Source organism: Melitaea cinxia, chromosome 17 (genome assembly GCF_905220565.1).
Source record: "Melitaea cinxia chromosome 17, ilMelCinx1.1, whole genome shotgun sequence".
NCBI lineage: Eukaryota > Metazoa > Arthropoda > Insecta > Lepidoptera > Nymphalidae > Melitaea > Melitaea cinxia.
The window spans coordinates 14,729,573-14,757,425 of NC_059410.1; the positions used below are offsets into that span (position 1 = coordinate 14,729,573).

A 27,853-nucleotide genomic window follows, 5' to 3' on the forward strand; every position below is an offset into this window, starting at 1 on the left:
TAAAAAAATGTTTTTTTTTTCTCATCAGGTGGCACAGACAACACGAATGGCCTAAGTTCAGATGGAGTCCAAGAATTGGAGTACACAGACGTCGATCTTGGTCTCACACAAAGAGGACCACACTTCGACGTGGCATACTCAAGAAATGTCACAGCCCTGGTTGGGAAGACAGCACAGCTGAACTGCAGGGTCCATGATCTTGGTAACAGAACGGTCAGTATGTTATTATTTACTTACCTATAGTTATTGACATTAACTGAGAAGTAAGGAACCCATCAGTCAGTAATATATTAACACGTAAAGCAAAAACTTTGTACCCCTTTTTACGAACATTTCGCGGATGGAGGAGTATGAAATTTCGCACACTTATAGTTTATATAGAGAAAAAGTGCAGAATGCTCATATATTTTTTAAATAATGCATAAAAAGTATAGTTCGCGTCATGTAAAAAGAACGCTGGCCTTGAAGCTGCGCAGAAGCGATTTATCGGTCTATTTGGTGGTACGGGGTAGGGGGACGGGAGTGTTTATCACTTGTCGCATGCTTGCCGGTGTGCTATTGGTTGACTGCGGTTGACAGTTCGACGTCGACTCAAATTATTATCGCGCACAAAAGTTTTAAATTACAAAATTCTCCATTTACTATTTATTTCACTAAAAAACAATTATCAATTTATCATTTTAAACACATAAAAACTATTAAGATACGAATATCGAGAGTACAGATAATTATTATTTTTGAATACGACATTTCAATAACTAAAAAATTTGTTATTGCTTTTGTTTAAAAAAAAATTGTGATTTTGTAAAGTGATAATTATTATACTTATTTAGTCCGAATTATTCGCACTTGTATTTCTAGTATTTTTTAATGTACCTACCAATAACCATTATACGAAGCCGCGAGTGAAAGCCTAATTAAAAAATAAAACAGTAGTACTTGTGCGCGAGTATACCCATGCGCAAACGCACCCCCTCCAGTTTCTTTCAGCGTTCTTTTTACATGACGCGAACTATACATTAAATCAATAAAAAAAAAACATTACACACACGCATATTATACTCTTTTGTTGATTGTCAAAGTTTGAAAAAGGTTCTTTATTTTCATTATTTTTTGGTTTTCTTTAATTTAAATTTTTAATTATGGTTTAATTTCGACCTCTGGGTGACCACTAGTTTAAATTAATTTTAAAAATTAATCCCATGAAACGATATCTTTTAAGGATTATAAGCGTAATTAAGTTTAAAAATTAATGCAATAAACAATTACTTTAATTATTCAATCCGGTCTTATTATCAGACATAATACGAATTATATTTATACAAATAATCATAAAGTAGAATATTTACAAAATAACTGACGTCTTGTACTCTTGAAAAATATAAATACAATGAAAATACGATGGACGAATCTTTACAAGTACAAAATCCCAGTAACTGACGCCCTTTGAAGACCTATTGAGTTCATTCTGCCATTTGAATAAAACATTTCTGTTTCAATTAAAGCACTCTGAAGATGGGCTTTGTTAACATTTGAATTATACATAAATGAACAATCATATACTCGTAATCTTTACATAAGCAGAAATCGTCATTAAATATTTTGCTATTTTACTATCATAATTTTAAGTGACTCGACCTTAGATCACAGTTAAATAATACTGCTTTCAAGCAGTATTGTGTTCCTTTTGGTGAGTAACGTGACCAGAGCTCCTAAGGCGAATTTCGGATAGGGTGGGTTATTCGCTTGGGATGCTTCTGGTATTGCAGACGTCTTTAAGCTACGGTAATCGCTTATCATCAAGTAAACCTCACACTTGTTTGCCAACCTAGTTAGTATAAAAAAATACCCGAAGTTGCGGTCAAAAATTTATGTAATAAATTTAGACAACTGAAATCAGGTTTTTGGCGTTGCGAGTTTAATACTTATTTCCTTGCGTATGATCTTTTTGTTTCGATCTTGTAAGTCGAACTCAAAATATTATTAATATTATTATTTTACACTTTATTGTACACCAAACAAGAAATAAAATAAACAATCAACATTAACAATGATTAGTAGAAAAATGTACAGAAGGCGGCCTTATTGCTTAAAAGCAATATCTTCCAGGCAACCTAAGGACAAAGGAGATGATATATTGATAAAATACTGCCTGATTCATGATTAAATACAGTATTCTATGCAAGATTTAATACACGTCGACTATGTCATGAATTTGGAAAGGTTGGTTCATTCATACAGGATATTTATGAATTAAGAAGGTCCAATGTTGTTATTTTTTGGGTTTTTTCTTCTGAATAGCTTTCTTCCAAAACTACAATGATTCAAATCAACCATTTTAAGTTTTATTACAAGTATTTAAAGTTTTGTTTTAATTATTGATCAGAAGCGTTTAAGACTTTATGTAGTTAAAGCCCGAAGGGTTAGATTATAATTTTATCTATAGTAATATTACAAAGCTGAAGAGTTTGTTGGTTGGAACGCGTTAATCTTAGGAACTACTGGTTCGATTTGAAAAATTCTTTCAACGTTAGATAGCCTATTTATCGAGAAAGACTATAGGCTATATATCATAACGCTAAGACTAATAGCGGCGGAGCACCAATGAAGAATCAACAACGGTTTTTTTTCCTCTTGAGAGATTCCCCAGTTAGCCCAAAGAAATGTTCCACGCGGGCCAAGTCGCGGGCAGAAGCTAGTGTGAGATAAAGCAGCTCATATACTCCTGAAGATAAATAAGTGCCGTAAGACTTAAGGCTTTAGCTAGCCTATACGAGTAAGGAAGTTTAAAAACGTTTTACCACTTTTGTATTTTATAGACCATTTCTCTTGAGCATATTTTCTTAAGTATATTATAGCTATGAAAGTTCTTACGATCTGCCATGCGTTGCCTTCATAAATATTTTTATTTTGATCTTGAATAAGAGTGCGCCATTTGAATTGTAGTATTAAATACGATAATACAACAATCGTTAGTGCCATTTGAATCATTAATCATTTGATTCTAATGTTGATTGAAAATTTGATTAAATATTTAGTAACTATTGATCAGGAAAGTTAATATTTCAACATTCCATTTCACATAGAGCTAGTCTGATGTTATTTTAATATGTAAAATACTTCGAAAAAAGAAGGAGGTTCTCAATTCGACTGTACTTTTTTGTAACAACCTCATAACTTATTACCGAATGATCAAAAGCTGGTGCTTGTCGTGTGGTCTCATTAAGATTTGACTGGGTTTGATGGGTACTTTTTGTTTTATATCTAATAATGCGTAATCAACTAACTGATATATAACGATTGCTATCAGATACTTATGATATCACCCGGGACCGTCATCTAAACGTGCTCTCCGAGGCACGGTGGGGAGACCCAGAAATGCAAACATCGAGACGTTAAATTATAGAATGTAATCAAGTTTTTGTAAATTGTATGCAGGTGTCATGGATCAGGCATCGAGATATACATCTCTTGACCTCTGGAAGGATGACGTATACTTCGGACCAGAGGTTCATTAGTGTCCACAATCCTCACACCGAAGACTGGATACTCAAGGTGAGATTAAAATTACTAACTTTAATTTGAAGATCATTTCTATAGGCTATGGAGATTTTTGTTTTGGGTGTGTTGTGTGTATGTGTGTGCGTGTGTGCGTGGGTATGTGTGTGTTTCTTTATGTGTGTGCGTGTGTGTGTCAGCAATGCCAACAGGAAATTTCCATCTAATAGTTCGTTTGTTATATTTTTGTATAACTTTAAACAGCGAATAACTTAATATTATATTTGACCATATAATTATGTGTATTACCTAAGTTATTTTGTTGCAAATTGTAAGTTTTTTTTTTGGAAAAAAGTTTTGTGGCTATAAAATTTAGATATAAATAATAAATAAACAACTTACACTCAACGGTCACTAAGATGTAAATTTTTAGTCACTTCAGAAATAAATTGTATAAATTAAAATTAATAAATCTCTAAAGAAAAACAGACATTGACAGTCCAAGATTATATGAAAGAATAAGAAAGTGTCAATTCGATATCTGCACTTTTGCAGTATCATTTATCGTAGTTTTATTCAGTAACATTATATTAAAAAAAAACCTTCAATTAAGTGACAAGTTTCACAGTTCTCAGCAGATTTGTATTCCATGGCAGAAGTAGATCCACATGAAAATGACACGGAAGACTTGTAATGCTATTATTCAGAAGAATTCACCTGAGCCTATCTAAATGAAAATATTTTCAGTTTAAATTTCGAGTTTGAGACAATTCGAATCGCATGAGAACTGCACAACATGAAAGCTACGATCAGATACGCACTGCAAAGTTTCAACTAAAATAAGCTAATACGCGGTCCAACTTATTCGAAAATCGCAGTTCAGTCGTTTTCCAACATTAGGTTAAAGATTATATAATAGAACTTGAAACTAATACCACGGACCTTTACAACTATGCCGAACTATTTCAAACTTTACAAAATGGCGTCGTCCTCTGTTGAATCTCATTCTCTGTTTGTTCGCTGATATTATATGTTAGAGCTTGGCCCAAACTTCGTCATCCTCATTTCCAATTGAGCTCAGTACAACATTTTAAGAAGGGGTTAAAAGAATTAACAGTCTTATGCCCTCTTACTATGCAAAGTTAAATGATAAGTACTTGATTTGTATTTAAATTTTTGTGGCATAAATCATGTTTTGAAATAAACTGCTATTTTAGGATTCAAGTGTTACGACTATATACATCGAAAAGGCATGATTTAGAATCTTCAGCCTATGTCAGTCCACTGCTGGACATAGGCCTCCCCAAGTTCGCGCCAAACATCCCGGTTTTCCGCAATCCTCATCCAGCCTACGCCGGCAATCTTACGTAGATCGTCGGTCCAACGGGCTGGAGGACGTCCCACACTGCGTTTGCCAAGACGCGGTCTTCACTCTAGGACCCTACTCCAACGACCATTGGTCCTGCGACACAGATGACCAGCCCACTGCCACTTCAACTTGCTAATTCTGTGGGCTATGTCGGTTACTTTCGTTCTCTCGCGGATAGTCTCATGATTCAGAATAAGCGACCAATATTAAAAAACCTTTATACCGGTTTAGACACTTATATTACTAGTATACTCATTCAAGATTTAGAAATTTAACGTTTTGTATGTCAAGACACCACTTGCTCTGATCATGATATAAGAGAATTGTACGAATTATCTTTACAAAACAATAACAATTATTACAAATAAATGTATGTATGTATCTATCTCTTTGTTTAGATTTTTTTTTTGTATATTCTTTGTAATAAGTTTAGCTATGCCAAATGTAATGAGTAGGTGTGACAATATCAATGAACTTATTGCATTGATCTCCAAATTAATTCTCATTTTAATATAATTTATAAGTACAACAGTATTCATATAAAGTAACTTTCAATAGTAAAATTTGTTATAATAACAATATCTCATTAAAAAACATTGAAATACTTAAAGTTGGAGACAAATTTCTTTTCTATATTAAGTTACGCTTAATTAAAACAAGTTTCAAAGCAGACATTTCAAAATTTATTTCATTGTCGAAATAAATTAATTCAGTAAACTTAGAAACCATTATAATTTTACTTGCTTTTTTAAGTAAGAATGGTTCGATTTTTTTTAGAATGATTCCTAATAAGAGCGATGTGCCTTCGCAAAAAAATTAATGAAAAAAGGGAAATAACTTTTATTGTATTCTCAATCACTGAAGTAAAAATTATATAACATTACATTTATAACACCGCTCTGGTGTATTAGTGCATGCCATCTAAAACACCGACGGTTTGGGAGATCGATTCCCGCTCGGGATCCGTCCGGGATTTGTATTTGTGTAAATATTTCTGTCCGGTTTAGATGTCCGTCTTTGTAGGTCTCCTTACCGTGCCTCGGAAAGCACGCTAAGCTGTTAGTCGCGCTTATTATCATAGATATTTGATAGCGATCGTTGCTCATAGTAGGGAACATATCTAGCCAACACAGTGGAGCAGCGTGGTGGATTGAACTTCAATCCTTTTTCTAAATTGAGAAAAAGGCCTATGCCTAGTAATAGGATGTTACAGACTGAATTATGATCGTGATACTTTAAATAATATACCAAATTCTAAGACAACAATTTTTGTTCGAAGTTTTCAAAAACAACAAAGCAATTATAATTTTTTCAATTACTTCAATTTGATAGTTTTTTCAATGATAAAACAGCTACATTCGTTTGAATTGTAGAAATAATATTAAGTTATATAACGTCTGAAAATTTAAAATTGAAAGAATAATCAGTCAGTCAGTCAGCCCAGCCTATTGCAGTTCACTAGTTTGGCAGGCTTCGTCGAGTCTTCACTTCGAAGATTCCGCAATGCTTGAAGACAAAAGTCTTCGAGCGATGCGTCCTGCCTATGTTAACATACGGAGCCGAGATTTGGACACTGACGAAGGCACTGGTCCACAAGTTTAAAGTCGCTCAACGTGCAATGGAACGGGCTATGCTTGGGGTTTTTTTCAAAGATAGGATTAGAAATAAGACTATCCGCGAGAGAACGAAAGTAACCGACATAGCCTACAGAATTAGCAAGTTGAAAAATAATTTAGTGAAAAAAATTAGTTAACAGCTTGTATTTCTTTGGAAATTCATTGTTACTGTTTTTAATTTTATCGCTTCAAAGTACTCAAGTCTGTTTAAAAACATGCTAGCCCTTGTCCAACCGGATATTAATGGCTGGTCGCAAATTTCACTGCTTCACCAGCAGGTGGAGTCTTTTGGCTAACACCCAGCTTCAGTATTTTACACATCGCGTGCAGACTAAATAATTTACTGACTAAGTTCCAAGCCAATTTCTAGTTGACCGCCATAAACAACGTCTAAAGATTATATGCAAATTCGGAAATCTTATCAAAAAGCAAGAAAGCGCGACCTAAACTGCATTGCGCTCAAAGTGCACCCAATTAGGCTTTGTGTAACCTATGCCAAAACTCGTGTTCTATCTCATTTGATTGACTACGATACTATCTGCGTGGATTGTTTAATAAAACTATATGCTTTGTATATCATTTCTCGACTTGAGTGGGTTTGATGCAGTATAGGTTTGACTAGCCTGTTGGGGTTGCGGGTTCGATTCTCGCCTGAGAGTGTATTTATATATGTATTTTATATATATAACAAAGTACCTATAACAGCCCACTGTTACTTATAATAGCATGCATTAAGTGGCTTAACATAGGAACAGACGACCGTGTGTGTATGTTATAAGCACACGTGGATTTTATCTGAGTTGCGTTTGCTGGAATTGGAACGTTCATTCATCTTTTTTTAAATATTTTTTTATCTTTATAGCATTAAAATATAGTCAATTTGTTGTAGCCACTATTATTTTCAGACAGTCATATATTTTAGTGCCAATAAATGTCTTTTTTAATTAGTTTTAGCAAAACTTATAAAGCCCCCAACAAATTTCACGTAGACATAACCTTCCTTATCTAAATAAACCAACACTATAAAGAAATGTCCTGAATTAAGTAACTAAGCTCTCTAGATAAAGTTTCGAATTATAAACAATTAGATTTAAATTGTTAGCCCATTTTCAACGAAACAATATGTAAATTTGTATCAACAGATAAGGTTTCCGCAGCGGCGCGACTCCGGCATCTACGAGTGCCAAGTCGGCACCACTCCGCCGATAGGTCACAGAATGTACCTCTCCGTTGTTGGTAAAAGAATTTGTTTTATTTTAAATATATTACGTTATATCGCTTTTTGTATTTAAAACGGCTTATCAACTTCCTCGTGGCCTATTTAATGAGTAATTTATCTTTATAGCTTTGGTATCTTTTATGTTACCAGATACTTTAATTTAGCGTTTGATTTTGGAAACAGATGCCAACAACTGTTTGTTTGTGAAACAAAGTGTTGTTTAATTACTTGTCTATATTAAATAGTAGGAGACTTTATGTTTAATTGGACGTATTAATTCTCTAAGCTCATTTTTAAATTACGAAAGCAATTCTTTTATTAAAACATCATTCAAAACCACATAAAATTATCAACGTCTGTACTCATATACACACATACTACATACAACTTACTATTAATGTAATTAAATTCAATATTGCATTAATTTTGAAACACGTATTTCTTAAAAATGACAATATTAATAAATAATTATTATTATGAAACAAAAAGATTTCACATCTATATAGCAAAGTAGCAACACACGCACGCTAAGTTTCGCAAAATCGTAAAATAAATAATGACAAAAATAATAAAACAAAAGAATAAAAAAGAAAATTATATCCCAATTTGACGGCCCGTAGCTGAAGATTGGAAGGACCCGCTTGAAGATTTCAATGTTAGTTTTGAAGTGATGTGATGTTTTGAGTCTATTCATATCTAACGAACCCCAACTCAGTAGCAAGTTCAAAGCGTAATTTTGAAGTTCTAGTTCTATATTAGACCTAATTTATTTGCAAGGCTAAGCGGTCCTTTATTGAATATTATTTTTATAACCTTTACCTTTAAGAGAACTTACAAGATTTTTTCAATTCATAATTAATTTTAAGATAGTTAATCATATCGATATTTTTTGAAACTTATTGTATACAAGATATGCCCCCTGTTCTTGCCTCGATACCTTTCAATCTCGTAGTAATACAGTATCAGAACGTTATTCTAGATGTTTACGTTATTTGAACGTAAATATCATTGTGATCGGTGTACTGATGTAGTAGGTAATGTTACTCCAAAATAGAACCAAATATCATGTTACAAATGTTATTAAGATGTTTATAATATTCACAAGAGCTTAAGATTCAATTGAATTCAATAAGAAAACTATTAAAATATATTTCTAAATATCAAATAAAACTTTACAGAACTTAACAATCAATGTAATTCCTATCATATTCTGCGATTATAAGTATTCAATTGAACATTCTCTTTCCAAATTACGTTCAGTACTTTCTCACTAATTAAGTTACCGTCTTTCTGCCGTGATATTAAATTTAACACACGACTGCGTATTAGAGGCTTTAATGTATTTTACGTTAAATGTAGCGTAAAATCAAAAGTAATAATTAATGATTTAAGACTTATTACGTAGTTATTGGTTCATATTTAAATTAAAAAACTCATCGAGTAAAATGGACCAAAAGTTTTGTGAAAAAATTACAAATTTAAATTAACATTATATTTAGAAACATTTAAGTTGTCTAGATGATTATAATGATACCACTTTTTTATTATTTTTGCTTTTATACCAATCAAAGCTTATACTTCGATTTTTTAAAGATATATAATTGTGTTTGCTCGCAAGCGAAAAAACCGACTTCAATTACATCGATAAGTAATACAACGTAGCTAGACGAAAAATAGTCAAGTGAATAGGTACACGTTATCAAAGAGTACTCAAAAAGACGCCGCGTTGGCGCAACGGTTACAGCCATGGATTGTACCTGTGGCGCTGGCGGTTGCGGGTTCGATCTGCGGTAGAGGCGGTAGCGATCGTTACTCATAGTAGGAATATATCCGCCAACCCGCTTTTGAGCAGCGTGGTGGATTAAGCTCTGATCCTTCTCCTACATGGGGAAAGAGGCCTATGCCCAGTAGTGGGATATTACAGGCTGAAGCGAAACTCAAAAAGTAGTCATCTCCATCGAATTTTAATGAGAATACAAGCCAAGTATCAGCTTTCGATTAAATTCGAGAATAATCAAAGTCGGTACGTCCAGTGAAAAGTTATGAGTTATTATAATACAAGGTAGGTTAACGAAAAAATAGTTAAGTAAATACGCGTGACTAGATATAGCTCGAAAAGTTACTGTCAGATCTTGATTTAATTTAAATAGGACCATATTACAAACACCATCTTTTGACTAAAATAATTGTTGTGTAATTGTGTTTGCTCGCAAACGAAAAAAAAACCGACTTCAATTACATCGACAAGTAATACAACTAAATAGTCAAAAAAAAAAAAATAGTCAAGCAACTACGCGTTATCAAAGATTACTCAAAAAGTAGTTATCAGATCTCGATAAAATTTATATGTGACCACATGATAAACATCAGCTTTCGATTAAATTAAAAATTATCAAAATCGGTACACCCAGTAAAAAGTTATTACGGATTTTCGAGAGTTTCCCTCGATTTCACTGGGATCCCATCATCAGATCCTGGTTTCCTTATCACGATACCAAACTAGGAATATCCCCTTTCCAACAAAAAAAGAATTATCAAAATCGGTACATCCAGTAGAAAGTTATGCGGTATAATACAACGTAGGTCGACGAAAAAAGCGTCAAGTAAAAACGCATTATTAGATATAACTCGAAAAGTAGTTGTTAGATCTCAAATAAATTTAAATGGGACCAATTGGCACACACCACCTTTCGATTAAAACAAAATTTGTCGAAATCGGTCTACCCGGTCAAAAGTTCTGATGTAACATACATAAAAAAAATACAGTCGAATTGAGAACCTCCTCCTTTTTTGGAAGTCGGTTAAAAAGAATGATCAAAATCGGTTCTCTCAGTAAAAAGTTCTGAGGTAACATATATAAATAATTGTGTTTGCTCGTAAACGAAAAAAAAAACCGACTTCAATTATATCGACAAGTAATACAACGTCAGTAGACGAAAATAAAGTCAAGTAAGTACGCGTTATCAAAGATTACTCAAAAGGTTATTAGTACGATAGTAGTATAAATACGCGTTATCAAAGATTACTCAAAAAGCTATTGTCAGATCTCGATGAAATTTAAATGTGACCACATGATAAATCGGTCCGCCCAGTCAAAAGTTCTGAAGTAACATACATAAAAAATACAGTCGAATTGAGATACTCCTCCTTTTTTAGAAGTCGGTTAAAAAATAGAGAGTGCTTAAGATCGCAAGGCAGAAGTAAAAACTTCATTGGCAATCACAAGCAATAACGTATAAGTCCCGAGTTCACCCGATCGAGCCTTTCAACGTTCAGCAGCGAAGAGCAGCTGTCCGTATCTTTCTCGCTCGGGTACAATCGGCGTTCCCGATTTAACGGATCGAGCCTTTCACCTCAGAGCGTGACGGATCAGCCTAACTTACTACCTACGAAAAAATGTGTGTCATGCGTCAAAAGAAGTTTTAACTTTAAAAATACAGTCGAATTGACAACCTTTTTCCTTTAAAAAAAAGTGTTTGATAAAGTACACTTGAAAAAAATAAAGTAGGATATTAATTTATTTTATGTTACACAGAACCACTAACGACAATTCTGGGAGGACCTGAGCTGTTTATCAACATGGGCAGCACCATCAACTTGACATGTGTCGTCCAACACTCGCCAGAACCACCACCAGCGATACGCTGGACCCACAATGACGAGGTAATACCAATACCACTACCATTTTAACTCAAAAGATTTTTTAATTTATTATTCTAAGGTGAGGTGAATAATACAGTAGCTCATGCACACTTCTAACAGTAGAAATTACAAACGCGTTGACAATAACTACCCCTACCTTTTCCTGGAGTTTTGGCTTAAATTTCTAAGTCTATTCTTATGTCTCATTAAAAATAAAAATATTTTCGTTTATAGATCACTAATTTTATTTGATACCATACAACAATACAATTCAAAAGTTGACTTTATACGATAATAAAGGATATATTATCGTATAACGCCAATAATTGTGTGCCTAGCAAACGAAAAAACCTGACTTCAATTACATTGACAAGTAATATAACGTAAGTAGACGAAACAAATTAACAAACGCACACACTATTTTCGAAGGTTTCACACGATTTCTCTGGGACACCATCAGCAGATCCTGGTTTACTTATCATGGTACCCTTGGAATATCTCCTTTTCAACAAAAAAAGAATCAGCAGAATCGGTTCATAAACGACGAAGATATCCATGAACATACAAATATATATATACGGTCGAATTAAGAAACCTCCTCCTTTTTTGAAGTCGGTTCATTACGTAGTATAGTGCAAAAATAGATTAAAATTGGCTGATACAGCGTACTTCATACTGCCATATTTTTTTATGAAGATATGATTTTTAATTAATTTTTACCTTGTTTTGATAATAATAAACACATAAAAAAATCTATAATACGTCATATTACTTGTCGGTGTAATTGAAGCCGGGTTTTTTCGTTTTAGATAAATACACTTTCAGGTGTATTTCCATCACGAACGATTGTACAGTAGAGTCTCGATAGTATGCTGTGGTATTACACCCTTAAAACTTGTTAATCTAGTGAACATTTATTTGAGTGTCAAGTACCACTTTGTTTCAACTAGGTATATTACAAAATTTAATATTATTATTACCGAACTACTTACCAAGAACTGTAATGTTATAATATAATAACGAAAATAACATAAAAGATATTGCAAAGATCATGGAAAAACTTTGCCAACAATAAAAATAAACGAAAAAGTCAACACTTACAAAGTTCTTTCATAAATTAGGGAGGATTATATCCGTGGCTAATATCAGCTTCGGAGATGAGATGATGATCCGCAGAATTTATTCGACCTTCCTTTGTGTGACGTATTAAGTAATTAATACAAGATTGATGTTGTGTGCTTTGTGAATCGATATCAATTATTTGAGAAAGTGTGATATTTTTTGTTTGTTTATAGAGTATTTTTATTTTAAACTAATTTATGTAAATTTTAAACAGAATATAATTAATATTTTTTTTATTGGTTGAGGCCATGTAATTTATTTTATTTACTTTTAATTAAATAAATAAACGCTTCACATTCAACGGCTTCCAGTCGGATTATCTCCTGTGTCGGAGGTCCGGGAACAACTACAATACACAAGCACAAATGCCCAGACCACGACAAAAATTTGTACGGCCAATACAAATGTTTGCCATGAGTGGAGATCGAACCCGCAAACGCCAGCGCAACAGCCACAAACCAGTGCTCTGACCGTTGCGTCAACGTGTTGTCAAATTTTTTTATATTAGATTGTCAAATTGGACCTCAGCAGCGTCTTCGTCGTCGTCGTTTTCGGTGCGAAAGCTGGCCCTGCGGTCACCAACCCGCCTGCCCAGCGTGGTGACTATTAGCAACACACATGAGTTCACGCCATTTTTGGCGCGAACTTGTGGAGGCCTATGTCCAGCAGTGAACTGCAATAGGCTGAAACGATGATGATGATGATGATGAAATCGAACCACGGGCTTAGTACTGAAAAGAATTTTCAACCAACCAAACTTAAGAAAACGTTTGTTGCTGTGCAAAATCAAAAGCTGAATATGTTCATCATAATAAATATTTAAAAAATATTAAAACAAATTTACAATATTTTGTCGTTTAAACAATAACAACAAAATATTTTAATGTTTATTATGTAATATTTTGATTACAAATTGCAATTGCAATGCCCGTAATATTATGTTATAAATTCAAGCACATATGCAGTGACTTAGAAAGTAAAAAACTGGTTATAATGATTAAATCTGCTTAAAATTAAATTACGTATGTACACGTAAAATTTACTTCTAAGCTACTAATAAAAGTTAGATAAACTAGTTGATCTAACCGTAACACCCAAACATTCAAACTATATTTTCATAAATTCCTGGTTTGCTAACTTCAAAGCACATAAAACAATATACGGCGTCGTCTGAATAGAATTCTAGAAAATTTTCTCCAACTTTGCAACTTTAACGGTATGAGATTTATCAAATATTTCGCGTTCTCCTAAATCCGCTTACATCACATACAAGCCACCGCACATACATGTGTTTGCATCGAATTACGCAATCAGAAATGCAGAACATTTGGCGAACACCCTCTAGGAAAGTTCCTCTGGATTTATTCACAAGAAACTCACGGCTTATTTGAATCCTTGCCAAAATGAGTTGCAAGCAACCTAGCAATTGCGCTGCCAGAAAATAAAATAAAGCCCGTATCCATTGTTAGATCGGATCCAGTTCGAGCTTGCTTCGACGTGTATTGACATATCCCTGGGGTATGCCTTTCTTCTAAAGATCTCATTCGAGGAAACTGCTTGTGACAACTGCTGATATTGCCTCAAATTTGGAACAATTTCAAAATCTATTATACAACTGACGGATAATTGACGTCAAATAATGGTATAATTTTATCGTAGAAGCTTACCAAGTAATTTGGACAAGAATGTTGAAAGTTTTAATTGGAGACGTATAACTTAAATATCGGCTGACTTAGATAGATAAGATGATGTCATTATCAGTAATAATGCCTAAAGTATTTATTAAAGTAATTAATAACAATCTTATTAGTGATGCCATATAATCAAATACACCACTTATAAAACAAGTTACAAGTTTCTTGGAAGTAACAATGTTAGTTTTAATGATTTGTTTGGTAGCTTCATAGTTGATCGTCCAATATTCTTTTTAACTTTATTTCATACACGATTTAGCTGTATCATCCCACTGCTAGGTATAGTTTAATCCAATAAGCTGCTCCACTATGGAATGGCTGCTATATATCCTTCTATGAGTAACAATCACTATCGGGTCTTTAATACCTACCGGGACTGACTGCTTAACATGCTGTCTGGGGCACGGTGGGGAGACCCACAAAAAAAGGTAACCAACCAGACCAGAAAGAAATATTCGGAAATCAAACACAATCGCCGATGTGTGAGCGTCCAACTAGTGCACGCACCATTATGCCAGAGCGATGTCATAAATATGTCATGATATAAAAATGAGTGATTTTCGCGTAAAAATTAGAAAACAATATAATATGTCATGATATTTTGTACAATATGTTTAGTATTTTCAAATAGAATTAAAAGAGTTGACGTTCACTTTTATTTATTGTTTCAATTGTATTTCGTTTCTGCCAATTCTTCCAGTAGCCAACTTTTAAAATTCATCTCATACAATTTAACTAGCCCGTTGGCGCAGTTTGTAGTGGCCATGCTTTCTGCTCTGGGGGTTATGGGTCCGATTCCCGTCTCGAATATGAGTGTGAAATATGTATTTATTTATATATAAGTAATATTAATATGTATGCATTATATCGAAAAACAAAATGCAGTTTTATCAGTCTACTGTCACCTACAAAACAAGCATTAAGTTGCTCACCCTAGGAACAGACGACCGTGTGTTATGTTATAAATATTTCTTTACTGTGTAGTGATAAATTCGCTCAGATATAAATATAACAACTTTATATTATGTACTAAGTTTTCCGATTCCGTTATAGACTTTTACTATGAATTGACTTTTTTGTGAAGTTTCTCTTTGATTTTTCGTGTGTTAATCAAAAACGCAATCGACGAATTTTAAATTACCGTATTCGCTAAATTCAGTTTTATTGAATAAAATATAAAATTTTATCCATTTCAGTAATTCACTATCAGTACAAAAAGAAACTCATTTTATTATTTAAAAATTCCCAACTCCGTCAAATATTTTTTTATTTTACACTTTGTTTAGAAAGAGCAAAGTTTTTAAATAGACCCTAATAGTCTTAAGCACAGCTGGTTTCATTATAATAGGACGCTCTTTATTTTCCATTTTTTATTCAAATTCACGAACATTGAAAATTTTTTAGGTAATAGATTATGAAAAACACATTATTCATCTGAGTAAAGCTCGATTCGAATGTAAATTGATGAGAAAATGAAAGGACCATTTGCATCTTTTCTCGGGATCTCGGTATCAAAAAATACTCAACACACACTTTATTTATTCCTATCTCGGAAAACTAGCTTACACCTGCACCTTTTTTCGAGTTGCTTTTATATTTTCACACGGAAATTTTCCGTTGTTGACTACTAAGTAATTTAGAATTTGTAAACAGTTCACTCCAGTAATACTTTAAGCTGCATTTCGAAATACAAAATTAAGGCTACCAACAATTTCAAAAACACCTACATTAATACTGCCTACGCTTTATAAATAACCTAGTCGCAAAACTACAATTATCTTGATTGTCGTAGTTACAGTCACAGTACAGTTTATACAGCTCATTCGTTGATGTATTGTAACTTTTAATAATTTATATCAGTAAATACCATGCATTTGTCTCTAGCAAAATTTTAATTTTTAAATATTGAAAGTTATTCGATCCGTTGTAACCATTTTGTTATTCGATTTTCAGTCAATGCATTCTATTTTTGAATATTATTTTTATATTTTTATGAATGTTTTGAAAACTATTTTAAAATAAGTCATGTAATTATTCTTTTGTCAGCATGATGAATCATATCGTAAAATTTTACGATGGTGTCTATTCTATAAATAATAAATATTATTCACGCCTCTAATTAAAATTATTTGATTAGAGGCGTCTAATTATTCTAATTAAATTAATTAAAAAAATAATTGATATAAATAAATGAATAAATTTTCATACGTCATCTTCAACATTCTTAATGTATAAGACCACCTTTAAAATTATAATGTAAGTATTAACTGTTCGTGGACAACAATAAATAAATAAATAGCTCTTTATGTGTTGAAGCAATAACCTCAGGTACTTTAACGTTTGCAAATTCGATCCGCGATTAAAATATAATTTTGTATTTATACGTTGTTGATTATTGAATATATTAGTGTTTAATGAGTGGTAGGCATTTGTAATCTATAATATAAAAATGAGTCGCTGAATGTGTTGCTAAGCGCAAAACTCGAGAACGGTTGGACCGATTTCGCTAATTCTATTTTTAAAATATTCCTTGAAGTACGAGGATGGTTCTTACGGAGAGAAAAATTCTAAAAAAAAAAAAAAAAAATTATATTTCCTGAAAAAGTCTAAAAACAACACTTTTCTATACTCCCATACAAAAGATTTGTGATAATACTTAAAAGTCAATTTGAACTTTAATACCATACGATAAAGTTTGTGTTAGGCGATACGAAGTTCGCCGGGTCAGCTAGTTATTAAGAGATTTAAACACCTCTTTACAACATCTAATAATCAAGCATTGTAACACTTATTTTAATCGATCAAACATAACGCAAACAGCTAAGAGACAAACAAAATAAACCGTCCAATTTTATTGTACCATAAAACATGGCAAAATATAAACTGAACCGTCAACAAAAATTATACCCTTCGTAGAGGTTGTGAGAAAATATTGATACTATGAAAGTCAAATAAACTGGAGTACACAATTTGTTAACACTTATCTTCCATTAATGTCGTATCGATCTGACACCGTCAGGGACGGTTCAATAACACTCATAAGTACATACAGACTCATACATCAACGTAACAAGACCTAGATGTGTCACTCGTTTTTTACTTGTGCTAACTTTTTATGTATTGATAAATATAGCCGTCCCTAGTAGGTAGGTACATGTCGTCAACTAGACGTATGGATAGTAAGTCGGATTGTAGATGTACTCATTTTTAAAACGGTTGTTAGTTGCAGCTTTCATCACTATATTAACTAACGAAAACATTTAAATTACAATGCCAATCCTACTTATGCCTAAACACAATTCAATTAAATATAGTATCTGAACCTTGAGATTGGATGACGAAGGCGGCCAATCGAAGAATATGGAAACAGTTGGAGAAGGCCTATATCCAGAGAGGAGCCATGCCCTAAACACACCTTTTTGTCTTTTTGTTATTTTTTACTTGAACCCAATGTAATGTGCATGGAAATAAAAAAGGCTTTATTATTATTATTATTATATTATTATCTGAACCTTGAAATGATTTATTTTTATTATTTAGACTATTATTTAGAATGGTGTGTATTTATTAAAATAATTGTCACCAAAAACTACACAAACCAATACATATTTAAATTTAGTGCAAATTAAATAATAAAATAACATTTACAGGAAATCAACTACGATTCTCCCCGTGGCGGTGTATCAGTCATCACTGAAAAGGGTGAGATGACCACGTCCCATCTTCTCGTGCAAAAGGCGAAGATGCCCGACTCCGGCCGGTACACCTGTGCACCGGCCAACGCTAACCCTCGATCTGTTCTTGTTCATGTTTTAAGTGGTAAGTTTTGTCATTTTGTAGGTATTTCAAAGCTTTATATTTGTATGATATTTTATTTTTAATATAAGTTTTAACATCCATAGGCTCTTAAAAGCCCATGTCTTTTTTATTCACATTTTAATTTTCAAAGCGTTGAGACGTATTAATTTCAACATTGCATGCTTCAAATTACAAACTAAAGCTTATTTTTCAAAACTGACCATATATTCCTATATACATATACCATACATACCCATATATACACATGTAGGTTAATAATTAAGATAAATTGTATGATAAATATTTGTATTTTGAGGTTCCGAGGTCGTTTTTTTTTTTCTGTACGTAGGAATTCAAGACACTAATGGTACATGTAAATATCTTTAGGGTAAGCGAAGAAAACTCAGAAGATCACAGCAAAATAATACTGTTTTCAAGCAGTATTGTGTTCCTGTTGGTGAGTAAGGTGACCAGAGCTCCTGGGGGGATTGGGGATTGGGTCGGCAACGCGCTTGCGATACTTCTGGTGTTGCAGACGTCTATAAGCTACGGTAATCGCTTACCATCAGGTGAGCCGTATGCTTGTTTGCCGAAGTAGTGACATAAAAAAAAGAAAAAAAAAGAAAACTCCCAAATTCACCGCCATTACTTGGTTCGACGATGGGTATAAATCAATAAAACATTAAGCAAAAATAATTGTGTTTGCTCGCAAACGAAAAAAAAAAAAAACCGACTTCAATTACATCGACAAGTAATACAACGTAGATCGACGAAAAAATAGTCAAGCAACTACGCGTTACCAAAGATTACTCAAAAAGTAGTTATCAGATCTCGATAAAATTTATATGTGACCACATAATAAACATCAGCTTTCGATTAAATTAAAAATTATCAAAATTGGTACAACCAGTAAAAAGTTATTGCGGATTTTCGAGAGTTTCCCTCGATTTCTCTGGGATCCCATCATCAGATCCTGGTTTTCTTATCATGGTACCAAACTAGGAATATCCCCTTTCCAACAAAAAAAGAATTATCAATATCGGTACATTCAGTAGAAAGTTATTCGGTATAATACAACGTAGGTCGACGAAAAAAGCGTCAAGTAAAAACGCATTATTAGATATAACTCGAAAAGTGGTTGTTAGATCTAAAATAAATTTAAATGGGACCAATTGGCACACACCACCTTTCGATTAAAACAAAATTTGTCTAAATCGGTCTACCCGGTCAAAAGTTCTGATGTAACATACATAAAAAAAAACAAAAAAATTCAGTCGAATTGAGAACCTCCTCCTTTTTTGGAAGTCGGTTAATTAAAGATACATACTTATCGACCAGTAAGACACATTGTTCACAAAATGTTTCACTACATTTTATAAATGAAGGAGTTATTTAAAAACTAAATCAATATTAGCCCGTTTATGTTGAATAATGGAAAATTTCAATTTTCAAATAATGACTATATGTAACCTACGTATATTATATAATAAATTTATATAAATTGTTTCTTTGAACCTCGAAGTGATTATTATCGACATGAAACAAAACCAATAAATAAAAAACGAACTAGATTTGAAAAGTAAAACGTAATCCGCGAACGAGCTTTGCCAAGAGGCTTTTGATATTACATGTCCTAAATGACAAGATAACAATGGAATATAATTGAAAACATACAATTGCCATAACCCTCTTTTACGATTCGTGGGCAAGTTCTTATCACTGGATCATGTCCAAAAATAACAGGGAGATATCCAAAAATGTTGCCAAATTTGTTTCTTGAACAGCGTACTCGTAAAGATCATTTATGATTTGTATTATATCACAAAGGAATCACAGATATATTTTATTCTTTGTTACTTTCGAAATATTTATCAAACTTTTATTATTAGAAATACTTAACTAAAAATAGTAACGTTTGATATCTAAGATTTTTTATTTTTGTGTTACCCACATTAGGAATTCTAAACATTTTTGAATATCATATCAAAAATTGACCGCTCCAGCGGGGTTCGAACCCGCGTCTCCGACTTGCCGTGTCGGCGCTCTAGCCAATTAAGCTATGGAACGATGCACCCGCTCGAGCGAAATTTTCGATATGATAATTTTTAATTTTCGGTTTAAGCGAACCGTGGCGCCGTCTATAGTGAGCTCTTTACAGAAACCCGTAACTATTCAAAGTTTCATATTACAATGAAAATCTTTGACAGGAGACGACACCGTGCTGTTTTTAATATCTAAGATTTTTTATTTTTGTGTTACCCACATTAGGAATTCTAAACATTTTTGAATATCATATCAAAAATTGACCGCTCCAGCGGGGTTCGAACCCGCGTCTCCGACTTGCCGTGTCGGCGCTCTAGCCAATTAAGCTATGGAACGATGCACCCGCTCGAGCGAAATTTTCGATATGATAATTTTTAATTTTCGGTTTAAGCGAACCGTGGCGCCGTCTATAGTGAGCTCTTTACAGAAACCCGTAACTATTCAAAGTTTCATATTACAATGAAAATCTTTGACAGGAGACGACACCGTGCTGTTTTTAATATCTAAGATTTTTTATTTTTGTGTTACCCACATTAGGAATTCTAAACATTTTTGAATATCATATCAAAAATTGACCGCTCCAGCGGGGTTCGAACCCGCGTCTCCGACTTGCCGTGTCGGCGCTCTAGCCAATTAAGCTATGGAACGATGCACCCGCTCGAGCGAAATTTTCGATATGATAATTTTTAATTTTCGGTTTAAGCGAACCGTGGCGCCGTCTATAGTGAGCTCTTTACAGAAACCCGTAACTATTCAAAGTTTCATATTACAATGAAAATCTTTGACAGGAGACGACACCGTGCTGTTTTTAATATCTAAGATTTTTTATTTTTGTGTTACCCACATTAGGAATTCTAAACATTTTTGAATATCATATCAAAAATTGACCGCTCCAGCGGGGTTCGAACCCGCGTCTCCGACTTGCCGTGTCGGCGCTCTAGCCAATTAAGCTATGGAACGATGCACCCGCTCGAGCGAAATTTTCGATATGATAATTTTTAATTTTCGGTTTAAGCGAACCGTGGCGCCGTCTATAGTGAGCTCTTTACAGAAACCCGTAACTATTCAAAGTTTCATATTACAATGAAAATCTTTGACAGGAGACGACACCGTGCTGTTTTTAATATCTAAGATTTTTTATTTTTGTGTTACCCACATTAGGAATTCTAAACATTTTTGAATATCATATCAAAAATTGACCGCTCCAGCGGGGTTCGAACCCGCGTCTCCGACTTGCCGTGTCGGCGCTCTAGCCAATTAAGCTATGGAACGATGCACCCGCTCGAGCGAAATTTTCGATATGATAATTTTTAATTTTCGGTTTAAGCGAACCGTGGCGCCGTCTATAGTGAGCTCTTTACAGAAACCCGTAACTATTCAAAGTTTCATATTACAATGAAAATCTTTGACAGGAGACGACACCGTGCTGTTTTTAATATCTAAGATTTTTTATTTTTGTGTTACCCACATTAGGAATTCTAAACATTTTTGAATATCATATCAAAAATTGAGTGTGGGTAACACAAAAATAAAAAATCTTAGATATTAAAAACAGCACGGTGTCGTCTCCTGTCAAAGATTTTCATTGTAATATGAAACTTTGAATAGTTACGGGTTTCTGTAAAGAGCTCACTATAGACGGCGCCACGGTTCGCTTAAACCGAAAATTAAAAATTATCATATCGAAAATTTCGCTCGAGCGGGTGCATCGTTCCATAGCTTAATTGGCTAGAGCGCCGACACGGCAAGTCGGAGACGCGGGTTCGAACCCCGCTGGAGCGGTCAATTTTTGATATGATATTCAAAAATGTTTAGAATTCCTAATGTGGGTAACACAAAAATAAAAAATCTTAGATATTAAAAACAGCACGGTGTCGTCTCCTGTCAAAGATTTTCATTGTAATATGAAACTTTGAATAGTTACGGGTTTCTGTAAAGAGCTCACTATAGACGGCGCCACGGTTCGCTTAAACCGAAAATTAAAAATTATCATATCGAAAATTTCGCTCGAGCGGGTGCATCGTTCCATAGCTTAATTGGCTAGAGCGCCGACACGGCAAGTCGGAGACGCGGGTTCGAACCCCGCTGGAGCGGTCAATTTTTGATATGATATTCAAAAATGTTTAGTAACGTTTGATTCAAAGTAAAACCATAACCAGATAAAGTTTTGGTTATAGAAACCTCGTATTTATGTACCCTTTTTAGAAATATAATTATTATACCCAATATCATAATAACTTGACTAAAGATGATATTATCACCCTTATAATTAATTATTTGAGTTTGTCCTTCACAAGAGCAAAAGATCTTTGGCCAGAATTATGACACTTTGGGATAAAATTTAATTATTATTAGCGTTGAAACAAACACGATTCATTTTATCGTATTAATATATATTCTGTATCATCACATCAACTTATCACAGTCCACTACTGGACATAGGCCTGCACAAGTTCGAGCCAAAAATGGCGTGAACTCATGTGTTTTGCCCATAGTCACTGCTGCCCGTCTTCGGCCTGTGTATTTCAAAGCCAGCAGTTGGATGGTTATCCCGCCATCGGTCGGCTTTATAAGTTCCAAGGTGTGATAGTGGAACTGTATTATCCCTTACGACACCCACATATATTCTGTAACTACCATCTTAATAACAAATTTGTTAATTATTATTTGATTTTCAACAGGAGAACACCCAGCTGCAATGCAGCACGGAGGTCAGCTACGTCTCCAGTACCCACTCTCCGCAGCCTTTCTCAGCGTAATCGTCACTCTTATGGGCTGCTAGTAATTCGAGAGAATCAGTATTATGCAATAATATGCCACTAAAAGATTCAAGAATAGAAATCAAATTGTTTTTTTTTTTAACTTTTATTTAAAATTAAATATTTAAAGTTGTAATTTAACGAGAGTAAAGAATGTACATAAAAAAGAAAAATTATTGTCACATTATTGCATAACACAGTCCATTTTTTTTAATATACGGTAGTAGTATACTTTGTGAACCAATTTGGAAAATAAGTATATATGTATTTAATACAGATTTCGTTAGTAAGTTATGTAATTAAAATTAGATATATAATGTCATATAATAGAAGTGATATATACATCTTAAAATGTTTCATTAAATTATTTTATTTTTAAGTTTGTTTGCAATGTATAATAGATTTTGCTTGTCACACAGATTGTATTTCGAATAAGCTATCTATCTATTAGAATATTAGTGAATCCGCTTATATCTAGTTAAAAACTAGACATACATAAACACAATAGCAGAAAATAACATACAATTTAATGCAGTATAATTTTGCGAGGCATAAATAAACAGACAGTTTTATAATTTTAATATTTAGTTGCAAGCTTTACCTAACCGTTCCATAACTTTGCACAAAATATTAAATTTTAAAAAATTTAAATAAATAAAATAATTTATTATATTTCAAATTAAATAAATTAATTCGTTATTGATGCATGACTCAGTCTAGTTAAATTTGAAACATAGAATATTTAAATTACATAATTTCTTTTACTTAAAAAAAGCGTTTTGAAACATAAATTTTTATAAATAATTTAAAAGTAATTTGAATATTGCCGTGGTTTGGAATTGAAGATACTTCGAACATTAATTGAACAGTGTTTTGGTATTATAATTGAAAAAGAAATTTATGAATATTCATATATGAAAACTATTTGGTATAAAATTGTAAATAAAAATTAAATATACCTATTAAAGTCCATCGGTAAAATCGGTACAAAGGATCCTTTTTTAAATGTCAAAGTTGTTGTCAGTGTGACAATATTATAGTTTAATATTGAAATCGTTTTAATTAAATCTATGAAATATTTGCACGTTGTTCTTTGAAATTTAATATTTGCGAACAGATATGACGCTCGTAGGTATTTTTTTTTTGAATATTAAAAATGTATTTATTGAAAATTAATTGATATTATTTTACTATCAATTTAAAGGATAAAGCATTTTGTTGGCATTTTAAATTTGGAAACTTTCCATTACACATAAAACGTAAATGTATTTGAAGTTCATCGTCATTCCTAACAATCCTTAACAATTCGCATATATTTTAACTAGTTGCCCGGACATACTTCGTTCTGTCAAAAGTTAACAGTAAAAATTATTTTATTATTTATTTATTTTTTTAGTATTAAAATTTTCCGTGGGCCATAAGGAACATAAAAAAAATTAGCCGAATTCATCGAGCCATTCTTGAGTTATGCGCTTAGCAACATTCATTTTTATTTATATATAGATTAAATAAATTAACATGCAATCTACGCTCCATACTAATAGACTGAATTATGTTTTTTTTTTTTTTTTTATTATTAACAAAAACCATTTAACAAATTTGTAATACAACTAAGTCTAACAAACTATATAAACAGAAATGTATCATTACAAATTCAACATCAATGGTTACAATTAGATATAATAATATAAAATATTTGTGAAACCTGCAAGTGCGACTGAGGACCCATTAAATAAAATTAAATAAGTTATAATGTACCACGTTATATAAGTTTACTATAATTATATATACATATACTATTTAAATAATAATAAATATATAATAAAATGAGTCAAGTTATTATGTCTACATATATGTAAGTTTACTATAATTATATATACATATACATACATATATATTTATATACACAATTTGAATTTACAAAGTAGGGTATTGATAGTATTACACATAAATTTAAGTAAAATAGGAAAATTATTATAGAAGAATGCCTCATCTTACAGTGTTACATTCTTATTAAATGTTCATTACTACTTTATGACCCATGCTAAATGATCAGTGTCAACTTTCTAAAAGGATATTAATTACTTTTTTTTTATAACGACTAGTACTGTTCGCAAATATATCTGCGGAGTATAGAATTCTATTATAAGTTTCAAGCATGCGATATAATGGGGATCGAATTCCAGCATTAGTTCTATGTCTTGGAACTACAAATAAGGGCTTAGCGCGTGATGGACGCATATGGACTCGTAACGGAACAAAATAATCCATTTTATTTACCAAATCTACACAATCATATTTATTATTGCAAATGTCAAAAAGCAACATAGCCTCAAGCTGAACCCGCCGGGACTCAAGACTAAGCATCTTATATTTACTCAGCAATTCTGAATACGATAACCGTTTACGATGACATCTGAACTGAATTCGACGCAGAAACTTTTTTTGTACTTTTTCAATTGATATTTTATATTTTTCGTAAAGCGGGTTCCATATAGCCACTGCATACTCTAATTGCGGCCTAATAACTGACTTGTACAAGTAAACAAAGGTGGAAGATTTTTTAAACTCGAGAGTAGATCTCATCACAAAGTTATACAATTTGTATGCCTTAGAAATAATGTTATCCACATGTATGTTGAGGTGCAGTTTGCTGTCCAAGGTTACGCCTAAGTCCCTGATGAAGCTGACTTTCTCAAGATCAACATCACACAGTGAATAGGAATAGTTTCTAACATTTCTACGTTTGGTGAATGTTATACTCTTACATTTATCAACGCAAAGATGGAGTTTATTATTAATGCAGTACGTGCTAAACCTATCCAAATCGCTCTGTAGCAATATATGATCCTGAAAGCTGTCTATATTACGATATATCTTAAGATCATCTGCGTAAAGTAGGAATTTAGTATTTTTAAAGCATTTATCAATATCGTTTACAAATATTACAAAAAGAAAGGGGCCCAAAATTGATCCTTGTGGTACACCTGAACTAATATCCGTAACTTGTGATTCACAACCCCCAATAACCACTTTCTGAGTTCTATTACTGATATATGACTTAAACCACCTCCACAGGTTGCCCCTTATTCCATTGTAAGCAATTTTTTCTAATAATATTTTGTGATCGACGCGATCAAAAGCTTTGCTGAAATCTGTATATATGCAATCAACTTGTTTGGAAGTGTCAAGAGCTTGAAATAGGTCAGTAGTGTAAGATAAAAGATTAGTCACTGTAGATCTTCGCTTAACAAAACCATGCTGCTGTTGCAAGATAGAATTCTGCAAACGAGGATAAATAAGGTTATGAACCAATCTTTCAAAAACTTTCGAGAGGACAGATAAAATAGAAACAGGTCGATAGTTTTCTACGTTTCTTTTAGAACCGCTTTTATGCACAGGAACAATACGAGCAGCCTTCCAAATTCGAGGAAAAATACCCTTATTTAAACAGCTATTATAGATATAATACAGAGGCTCATCAATGACTGTTGCAGTTTCTTTAAAGAAAATGGCTTGGTAAATGGTTGGTATATTTTACTTTATCAGAAACAAAAATTGAATGCTGTCAATGACCTTAAAAGTTACCGAACATCATCCAAACCAACATCTCGATATTCATAATACCGAAAAAAAAATTTAACGGTAAGAGACCTTTGAATAACAAATATTCCCGAACTACAAATAATATACGAGTAATAAAAAGTCGAAACGAGAACCCTTGTTTCGAGACATTAAAGTATACAACGCTCCGATAGCGACTCGCATCCGACCTCACCGATAGATGAGAATACATAAAACATCGACTACTTAGAAATCTGGCCTGCGGGCCTTGACACGGAAAAAGGAGTTCCTCGTCGTCTTTTTAGCGAGTACTCCACGATTGTCATTTCCAGTCCTGATTCGTACTTAATTTTTCGCTCATTTAAAATATCCGAGAATCGAGCTATACTGCATTATACTTTTTTTATTAGCATTGTTATCTCCACTTGAACATTTAATTGGATTATGATATACATTGTCAGTTTGAGATTTAGGGTTATTATTTATTTTAAAGCGAAGTGGATTTTTAATTAGAACGAAGTTTGAGTTATGAAGATAGGTCGAGAATATAAAACAACACGAACGATGTCAGAGTCCCGTAGAGTATGCTAATGCATAAATTTTAATATGCACATGATAATGGTCTTAAATGTAATAATGGAGGGTATTACAACAATTAAATATCTGAATAATGTATGTACAATTACGGAATGAGTCCTATTAAGGCAAGTTCAAGTGGATAACTCCGCCATATTAATTTTTAATTCATTTTGAAGTACAACTTCTTTACGCACGCTTTACTTGGGAAGTAAGCTGAATGCGTGACGAGAGCGTTACGAAAAGTGTGATCGGGCGAGACGTATGAAAGTTGAGATGGAGATATAAGTTAGTGAAGATAGAAAGAAAGAGAGAGGGATACGTTTCGTTAGTTCTACTTCAGTCGTGTGGTCTAAAGCACACTCGTTTTTTTAATACATTAGACTGCCATGTATCACTATAACCCATACCGCAAAAAATACTAAGTTTAAATCCTAAGTCATTTATAATGTCATAGACAATTTGGTTAATTAATTACTATCGTTTAACAATTGGTTTCAATTATGTATCTCTCATTAACATATTACAAATAAAAAACAGTGTACAAAGGCGGTATTATCGCTAGAGTAGCGATCTCGTCCAGACAACCTTTGGGCATATAGGACACAGCGTAGTGAAAGCGGTAGGGTAGTGATTTTACTCAGTAAGGGTAGGATTTTGAACTGTACTCTGTAAAATAACATCAAAATTATGTCACAACGTATTACGTATTGAAACTTGAACTTAAATTAGTCCAAATTAATATCAAATGTTTCATAACTATCACTTATATGGTATACAAGTATTGAACTATAAGTAGCTTTGACGGGATTCCAAATATTACGTGAAACTTCACCATTCATAGTATATAATGAAGTAGCCACCGTCCACTGCCGACCAGGAGTTCTCTGAAATAGTCAAAGATATTCAGAGTAAGCTTTATGTATTGGTAATAAGGTTCAATATTAATTCTG

The 27,853-nt window shown here is 33.0% G+C and overlaps 1 protein-coding gene across 1 annotated transcript in view; it reads left to right on the forward strand.

The window, feature by feature from the left end:
- LOC123661884 (zwei Ig domain protein zig-8-like) overlaps window positions 1-22,918 on the forward strand; it is a 38,163-nt gene extending 15,245 nt beyond the window's left edge. Inside the window, exons 2-7 of the mRNA XM_045596820.1 lie at window positions 29-213; window positions 3,439-3,555; window positions 7,626-7,719; window positions 11,238-11,365; window positions 17,811-17,979; window positions 22,683-22,918. Coding sequence (XP_045452776.1) covers window positions 29-213; window positions 3,439-3,555; window positions 7,626-7,719; window positions 11,238-11,365; window positions 17,811-17,979; window positions 22,683-22,783 — 794 coding nt within the window. The 3' untranslated portion in view covers window positions 22,784-22,918. The remainder of the gene's footprint in view (window positions 1-28; window positions 214-3,438; window positions 3,556-7,625; window positions 7,720-11,237; window positions 11,366-17,810; window positions 17,980-22,682) is intronic.
- The last annotated feature ends 4,935 nt before the right edge of the window (window positions 22,919-27,853 follow it).